The sequence below is a fragment of the Chrysochloris asiatica genome, unplaced genomic scaffold (assembly GCF_000296735.1).
Source record: "Chrysochloris asiatica unplaced genomic scaffold, ChrAsi1.0 scaffold00018, whole genome shotgun sequence".
In the NCBI taxonomy this organism is placed as follows: domain Eukaryota; kingdom Metazoa; phylum Chordata; class Mammalia; order Afrosoricida; family Chrysochloridae; genus Chrysochloris; species Chrysochloris asiatica.
This window is the reverse complement of record NW_006408536.1, coordinates 20944202-20953332: the sequence shown is the minus strand read 5'-3', so window position 1 is coordinate 20953332 and position 9131 is coordinate 20944202. Positions and strand designations below refer to the sequence as shown.

At 41.6% G+C, this 9131-nt stretch overlaps 1 protein-coding gene across 1 annotated transcript in view; it reads left to right on the top strand.

Moving 5' to 3' along the window:
* The first annotated feature begins 5995 nt into the window (after positions 1-5995).
* BMX (BMX non-receptor tyrosine kinase) overlaps positions 5996-9131 on the top strand; it is a 70665-nt gene continuing 67529 nt past the window's right edge. Inside the window, exons 1-2 of the mRNA XM_006835611.1 lie at positions 5996-6136; positions 7055-7159. Coding sequence (XP_006835674.1) covers positions 5999-6136; positions 7055-7159 — 243 coding nt within the window. The 5' untranslated portion in view covers positions 5996-5998. The remainder of the gene's footprint in view (positions 6137-7054; positions 7160-9131) is intronic.

The window sequence follows — 9131 nt, the reverse complement described above, 5'->3', positions numbered from 1 at the left end:
TTGGGCTGCTAAACAAAAGGCTGGCAGTTTGAACTCACGAGCTGCTCTGTGGGAGAAAGATGTGGCAGCCTGCTTCAGTAAAGATTGTTGTTGTTAAGTGCTGTTGAGTTGGTTTCAACCCATAGCGACCCTGTATAGGGTTTCCAAGGAGCGGCTGGTGAGCTTGAGGCTCAAACCGATTTTGCAGTCCAGCACATTAACTCACAGGGCCACACCAGGACTCCTCAGTATAGATTACAGCTTTGGAAATCCCATGGGGGAGTTCTCCTCTGTCCTAGAGGGGCTCTGTGAGTCTAAATCTACTCAACAGCAATAGTTTTGTTGGTTTTGTTGATAAAGCCCTTTAACTAGCACCCTCTTTGAAAATCGTTGCTATTGGCTGCCATCCATCCAGTCAGTCCCAGCTCATGGTGATCCCATGAACAGAAGACTGAAGCTGCCCGGTCCTGTGACATACCACGATTGGTTTCCGAGTGCATCCTTGTGATCCATAGGGTTTGCATGGACTGATTCTCAGAAGCAGATTGTTCATCTTAGTGCACACACGCTCTGAAACCTGTCCAGCATCCTAGCAACACATAAGCCTTCACCAGATGGGTAAGGGCTGCGCGTGAGGTGCCTTGGCCAGGAATCGAACCCACTTCTCCTACATGGAAGGCAAGAATTTTATCACTTGTTCACTTAGATTGTTGTTGTTGTTAAGTGCTGTCGAGTTGGTTCCAATTCATAGCGACCCTGTGTAGGGAGTCCTGGTGTGGTGCTGTGGGTTAATGCGCCAGAATGCAAAGGTATTTGGACTGCAAGGTTGGCAGTTCAAGCTCACCAGCCACTCCTCAGAAACCCTATGTAGGGTCGCTATGGGTTGGAAATGACTCAATGGCATTTAACAACAGCAACAATAGGGTGTCTGAAGAATAGCTGGTGGGTTTGAATCGCCATCTCGCAGTTCAAATCAACCTTACAGTCCAGTGCTTATCCTACAGTGCCATACCAGTACTCCTTGTATTACTACTAAAATCAAGGTTCAATGAAATGCTTTCCTTTCCATAGTATCTTACTTGATTAGCTCAAAAAAAAAAAAAAAAAAAAAAAAACTTTTCCTTTTGTTTGGCTTTTATAGCTGAGTGGATGGGTTCAACTTTAGCATGTACATTTTTTGTTTTGTTTTCACCTTCTTTCTAGTCAGGATCTGGTGATCACAGTGTGGCACAGACTTCTTATATCATTCCTGTAAAGAAAGAGAGCAAGTCCCCATTTCTGTAACCTACTTCCCAGCCTCCTGAGTTCACCACCCCACAGCAACCTTGCATATTACTTAGTTATAAACCTGTCCTTCAACCCCATGAGCGATTGTTATGTGGGGCGTGAGAGATGACCTTCATTTCTACAATCAGTCCGTTAGTGTGGCAAGTAACACCACAACCATAAACCTCTTGCTCTCTTGGTACTGTTTCCTTCTAAATCAGGACTAGCCATAGTGACTCCAAGTTCTGTGAATTCAGCATGCATCTTTTATGTTCTGTAATGCTCGCTGGCTCCCTTAGAGAAAATACCACATTGATTTCTGTCAACTTGTTGCCTCTCCCTCGCTGTGACCTCTTGCTAGTTTCAGGTGTTAGGAAAATAGGCAGCTGTGGCTATTTGGTAAGCAAATTGATGTGTCTATTCTCTGTGGGTGGTAAGATGAGAGTCCAGCCAAATCCTCTATGGAAATAGATTTCTGTTTAATATTGGTTTCGAATCTCATCTTGTTGTGAAGGATAGTTTATTTTCCTGGCTGAATTTTTCTTAAATAAGAATAAGCAGATGGAGTCTGATAGGCATTTATAGAGTCAACGATGGGCGCCTGGACTCTGTTTATTTGTTGTCCTAACGCAAAGGAAGAGACATCAAACTCCCTTGCGTCAAATCAATTCCAATTCATGACGACCCTATAGGACAGAGTAGAACTGCCCCATAGGATTTCCGAGGATATGAATCTTTATAGGAGCAGACAGCTTCTTCTTTCTCCCCTGGAGCGTTTGGTGGGTTCAAACTGCTAACCTTGTGTTAGCAGTCCGTTGCTTAGCCCACTGCACCACTGTTGTTGTTGTTAAGTGCTGCCGAGTCAGTTCTGAGTCATAGTGACCTGTATACGATTTCTGAAGAGCAGCTAGTGGGTTTGAACTACCAACCTTACAGTTAACAGTTTAGTGTTTATCCTACAATGCCACACCAGGACTCCACTATACCACTATAGTTCCTTATTTACTCCTTCTTGTTGTTATATGCTATAGAGTCGGTTCTGAGGCTGTAAAGTTTTATGGGAGTAGAAAGTTTCATCTTGCTCCTGCCAAGCAATGGGTGGGTTCTAACTGCTGACTTTGTGGTTAGCAGTTCAGTGCCCATCCTATAGTACCGCTAGCACTCCTAATTTTACTAATAGGAATAAAAAACAAAACAAAAAATAAAGTGCAGATTTCTGTCCAGTATGATCCAGAGAGAAATCGATGATGGTTCAGGGGTAGAATTCTCACCTACCGTGAGGGACACTTGGGTTCCATTCCCAGCCAAAGCGTCACCCTCAGCAAGTACCTATTAAATAAAAACCCAAACCAAACCCACTGGCATTGAGTCAGTTCTGACTAATAGAGACCCTATAGGACAAGTAGATTTGCGCCACAGGGTTTCTGAGGCTTCTAAAAACCGGTTATCACTAATGATTACCACTGAGATCAAAAAGTAAGAGAGACTATAGAAAAGCCCTTTAATTTCGAATCAGGGATATTTAGAGGAAACAAGAGAAGTACAAGGGACAGAACTTACATTTACTGGTGAATGTGCTTGAGGACTCAGTGCAGGGATGGAGTGCCCAGTAAATCCATGCTTAACTTGCTTTCTGGGTTCGCTTTCCATTTCAGAGATTGTAAATTTGAGCATAGGCTTTGATTCCATAGGAAGGTGCTCTGGGGTTGGGAGAGAGACGTCAGTCATACCTTGTTTGGTTTGTTGTTGTTGTTTAACTAAGAGAGAAGAATTAGGGAATGTGTATAACTGAAATCTAGGGAAGTAGACTTCGTTAATCACTCCCCTCTTGAAATTCTATTTATATATTTATTTCTTTGTTGCTGTTAAGTGTTGTTGAGTAAGGCTTCCTTGTGGTTAGTAGTCCAGCTCATAAAAAGTTACGCTTAGGACCATGGCTAGGTCTAGGGCTCCTAGAAGCAGAATCTTTTTCTTGCTTTTTAAAAGAAAAATGATTGTGAATTCAGTAAAGATTTTCAGAGGAGTTCATCAGGTTTTCAGTCAGTAAACCATACTCTTCGTTTCATCTCAATGATTGCAGTCCCCTCGGTGTAATATTACTTGTTCCCATTCCTCCTTTTCCCCACCCTTCTGAACTTTGTCCTCTGGTAAATGCTGCCCTTTGGACCTCAAATGACTGACATTCTGTGGTGTGTGGACTTCACTCATATTTTTGTTCCTCCATCCACACCTATCTATGAAACAGAGTCTTTAATATGATGAAAAAAATGTGAAATTGTTCATGACATATTAGTAAATAAGCACAAGTAAGCCCATGCTTACCATGCATTTGAGTAATCCAACACTGGCTCAATATGTTCCTTTCTAGTTAACTTTTGTTGTAAGTTTCATTTGTCTGTAGTTTCTGTGACTCACCATATTAATTTTTTCTAGAAAATTCCTCAAAGTCCCATCTTTAATGGTATACATGTGACAGTCCTCTAAGCAGAAAAACATTTCTATCATCATGCAGGACCGGGAAAGGCCAAGCTCCACTTGGGACATTTTTTAAATTGGCAGTTTTTAAATCGTGTTCTGAAACAAAATAAATACTTGAAAAGTAAACTTTCGATTCGGTGAACCAGATCTAGTGAATTCACACTTGGACTTTAAAGATATTAAGGGAATTTGATAGACGTCTTTCTTTGTTGTTGTTGTTGTTAAGTGCCATTGAGTCGGCTCCGACCCATAGCGACCCTGTACAGGGTTTCCAAGGGTGTAAATCTTTACGGGAGTAGAAAGCCTCATCTTTCTCCCGCGGAGCGGCTGGTAGTTTCGAACCGCTGACCTTAAGGTTCGCAGCCCGATTCGTATCCACTACGCTACCAGAGCTCCTTCTTTGTAGTGTTCTCTTTTTACTTTGCTATTTTTTTTTTTTTTTAATGTAGAAAAGTAAAAAGCAAAAATGTCCTCTAACTATGTTCAGTATGGTTTGGTCCCCAAACCGTAGACTTTCAATCACAAAAGTAAACTCTTCATAGTTTGAATAAGTCTTCAAGCAAATTCTTTTCTGGTCTTAGACACTGCGTCTGGAAAAGAAGGTTATTCAAGCAGGTATCAATGTAGTGTTTGAAGTGGTAGAAGAAGTGAATGATAGGCTGCCCACCTTCCCACCTCCCGCTGGGTCTGCTACACCTTATCTTTGGGGACTGGGCAAAGAATACAAGGCCCTGGCAAATAGCCCCTATTGTGCTCAAATGTTCCGGATTTCCATGTTTGCAAGAGAATTATTCTTTTTATTTTCAGATAAAACACTAGCCAAGACAAAAGATGACCAAGACTTTATTATAGTTAATGGATATAATTCCAACTTCTGCCTATAAATCAAATGTTGCCCTTAGAGAACATTCTAGAGCTTAATAAATAGTCTCTTGATCTAGGGAAACAGTTAATAAAAGCTGATTTTTCCCATTCCCATGTTTAGAATAGTGGTGTGGTCTAAGTCAGGAGGAAAGTTGGCTGGGTCTATGACTTATTCAAGGTCAGCCTATATTTCTTAGTGCCCCTTTCTCCCAGTTCCCTGGTCATACCAGACCCATGATATTCCTGGACCCGTGAGAAGAAGTACCCACTAGTGATTGGACGGGTTCACTTTGGCACCTGCCTTCAGTCGGACAGAGCCATGCCTGTTTGAGTTCTTCCTGATCAAGAGTAATAAACCACATGCAAATATCTTCTTTTTAATACATGACCCTAGCATAGCTTGAAGCCACATGAGGGATGGTACCTGGGAGCTGTAATTTTGACTTAGAGCTTGAGAGTTCAAGTTAAGGACCTTCCCTATACATACGCTCTAGCGAGTATAAGGTGAGTAATGTTTATTACCTTTAGATTATCAATAAGCCAAGAAAAACTGCAATCATTGGACATTTGACTGCAAATAACTAAGGTATTTCACAAAGCAAAGAAGAATGTCAGAAGTTGATCGCTCTGGCTTACTGCTTACCTTGTTCCTTTTCATGAGTAGAGCTGATACCTGGTTGAATACTGAAGCAATTGTCATAGGAGGAGCAGGAAGATAATGCATTCACTTTCCCCAAAATACCTTGTTTCTATGTTTTACATGCTTTTTTTGGGGGGTGGGGCAGTGGGGAAGCAAAAGTGTTTTTAGTTTTTGAATGCACTTTCTATTACTCTCACAGGATTTTCCCTCACTTCTATCTTGGGTGTGTTGATTTTAAATTTTCTATCAGGAATATTTAAAGCTTATCTATGCCCTTTATGTTAAAGATCTTTTCATGGTTAGGGATCGTGGGTGTCATCTATAATGGTACTAGAGTCTCATGGTAGTTTGGATATTTTGATCAAACAACTAACCACATGAATGAAACAAAATTGCAGCTGAATAAATGATTTGAAACCTGATGAGCTGCCTGGAGCTGAAAGTTTGAAAACATTTGAGAATATCCAATGAATTTGAACAAACGTCTGTAGAATGCTTAAGATGTAAATGGCATTTTGATCAATTGATCTGGAAGTGGGTGCAATGATGAATTCAGAGTGGAAAATAGGTACAATGATGAAAATGTTTTTAAAATCATCAAATTTATGCTTTTTAAAAAAGAAATCCAAGCAAGGACAGTAGAAAAAACTTGTAGGTATGTGGACATTTAAGCTCCTGGTTAATTTCACTTAGATTATCCCTGAATGAGAAATAATTGAGCAAAAATTATGACGGCTAAAGCAATTACTTCCTTTTATTTAGGACGACAATATGGATTCAAAATCCATACTAGAAGAACTGCTTCTCAAAAGGTCGCAGCAAAAGAAGAAAATGTCACCAAATAATTACAAAGAGCGGCTTTTTGTTTTAACCAAAACAAACCTCTCCTACTACGAATATGACAAAATGGTGAGCCCCTACTTATTCCATTGTTTTTATCCTTTCTTTTTCTTCTTAAGTCTCCACAATAAAGCACAAGCACATTCGCTTATCACAGTACCGTTTTAAACAAGGTATCATTAACTCAAGATAAATAACTATAAAAGATTAGCTATTAGAACTCCAAAGTATAACTTTAGAACAGTGGTTCTCACCTGAAGGCAATTTTGCCCCTGCTGGGGACATGTGGCAATGTCTGAAGATATTTTTGGTTGTCACACTGGAGTTGTGCTCTTAACATCTAGTGAATAAAGATCATGGATGCAACTGAAAATCCTGCCATGCACAGGACAGTCCTCACAACAAAGAATTAGCTTATGTTCGCATCAATAGGGCAGAGGACCTGAAACCCTACCTTACAGTAATACTGGAAATGATTTCTGTGCAGCTGAGAATTCTCTTACAGTTAAGGAGTCCTGGTGTGGCACTGCAGGATAATGCATTTGAACCACAAGGTCAATGGTTCAAGCCTACCAGCCACTTCTCAGAAACATTATTAAGGTTGCTGTTAGTCAGAACTGACTTAACGGCACTTAACAACAACAACAAAGCTGAAATACTGTCTTCAGGTTGAAACCACAAAGAGGTGCTTTGTGGAGTTGAATCTTGATTTTCCTGAGTAGTTAGCCACATAGCAGGTTGCTTAAAACACATTTCAAGACTATCAAACATGATTCTTAGGTGCTGCTTGAAGACTTGCTTTGGGAGGAGTCTATGAGTAGAGGTTTATACTCAAGAAATATATATATTCGGTGTCGTGGGATTTTGATGATTATGAATTAATTAGAAGATGATTCCTAAACCCTTCTGCCCCCCAAGCAGAATCTTTGCTCTATGCACCATGTACCTCACCTGAGGCCTCTTATCTCTGGTTTATCTTTCATTCAGAAAAGAGGCAGCCGGAAAGGATCCATTGAGATTAAAAAAATCAGATGTGTGGAGAAAGTAAATCTCGAGGAGCAGACTCCCGTGGAAAGACAGTACCCGTTTCAGGTATGGGGAGGAACAACAGTCCATAGTCTGGAAGGTTCTTTCTTGAATATTTTCTCTTATGAACTCAATGTGTCTAGGATAAATATCGATGTTGCTAGATGATTGATTGAGACAGTGTCAAGGCTTGAAGGTAGAGCAAATGATTACGTTCTGGGCTACTAACTGATAGGTTGGCGGTTTGAACCAAACCAGAAATACCTCAGAAGAAAGGCCTGGTGTTCTGCCTCTGAAAGATCCCAGCCATGAAAATCCCGATGGAGCACTGTTCTACTCTGCACACATAGGGTCGCTATGACTTGGAATCAAGTCCACAGAAACTGGTTTGGGAGTATGCGGGTGACACAAACAGTTAAGATTTTGATAGTTAAGCACCTGACTATTAACCAAAAGATTGGCAGTTTGAATCCATCCAGAAGGCGTTGGAAGAAAGGCCTAGTAAAATACTTCCACAAGACCACAGCCTCAAAAACCCTATGGAGCAGTTCTACTCTGCACACATGGGGGGAGGGGGGTCGTCATGAGTCGGGAGTCACAACCATTGGCTTGTCTTGTTTGCTTTCTTGGTGGAGGAATGGAAGCCAGCTGAGAGTGTAAACAGCAGGAGGACCCAGCCTGCCAGAGGTCTGACTAGCTCATCAAACATTGTTGAGCATCTTTGATAAGGTAGAAGGCCCAGTGGAAGGAATAAAGCACTGTCCTTGCCCCCACGGCTCTTACAGGGCAGTGAGGATCAATGCTAAGATGATGGTCTCAGAGTCCACTATAGTGTCCTGGAATGAACCCATTGCTGCTCGCTGCAAGAAGTCAGGGAGATTTGCTATTGGAGGAAGCTTTGGGTTGAGAAGCACACGTGGAGATTAGTCCAGCATAGACAGGAAGAGCAGCTGGGACCCAAGAAAGAGCAGGCAGCCAGGAACTGCTGGGTGCTAGATTATGGTGCAGTGCAGGAGAGAATGACAGGACTTGAGTCTGGAGGGGTGGGCAGGGCTGTATCATGAAGGGATTTGCATCACATGCTAAGAAGTTTTCATTTTGTCTTGAATTATTTCAAATAATGGATGTTATAAGAGTGTGCCTACAGGTTACCTTTTGAAGTGGCTTGACCTTGGGCATGCCCTGCTTTTATTATCAGCTCTCTGATCTAAAGGATAGTGTTAATATTAGAGACCCATCCACCACCCAAGGCTACTACTCACTGCTACCCTGTGCAGGACCTCTGAGACTGTACATCGTTGTTGTTATTAGGTGCCATCGAGTTGGCACCGACTCATAGGGACCTTATGCACAGCAGAGCAAAACATTGCCCTACCCTGGGCAAACCTCACTACTGTTGCCACACTTGAGTCCATTGATGCCGCCACTTGGCCAATCCATCTAGTTGGAGGTCTTCCTCTTTTTCGCTGACCCTCCACCTTACCAAACATGATATCCTTCTCCAGTGACTAGTCCCTCCTGACAATACGTCCGAAGTATGAGGCCATCTTGGCCTCCAAGGAGCACTCTGGCTGCACTTCTTCCAAAACAGATCTGTTGGTTCTATGGGCAGCCCATGGCACTTTCAATATTCTCCTTCAACACACAAAAGCATCAATTTTACTGCGGTCTTCCTTAGTCACTGTCCAGCTTTCGCATGCTTATGAGGTTACTGAAATACCATGGCTTGGGGTCAGGCACAACTTAGTCCTCAAGCTGACATCTTTGCTCTTCAACACTTTAAAAAGGTCTTGTGCAGCAGATTTGCTTAATGCAATACGTCATTTAATTTCTTGACTGCTGCTTCCATGAGTGTTGATAGTTGATCCAAGAAGAATGAAGTCCTTGACAACTTCCATATTTCTCTGATGATAAGAATGTTGTTTGTGGTGAGGATTTTTGTTTTCTTTACATTGAGATGTAATCTATACTGAAGGCTGTGCTCTTTGATCTTCATCAGTAAATGTTTTAAGTCCTCTTCACTTTCAGCAAGCAAGGT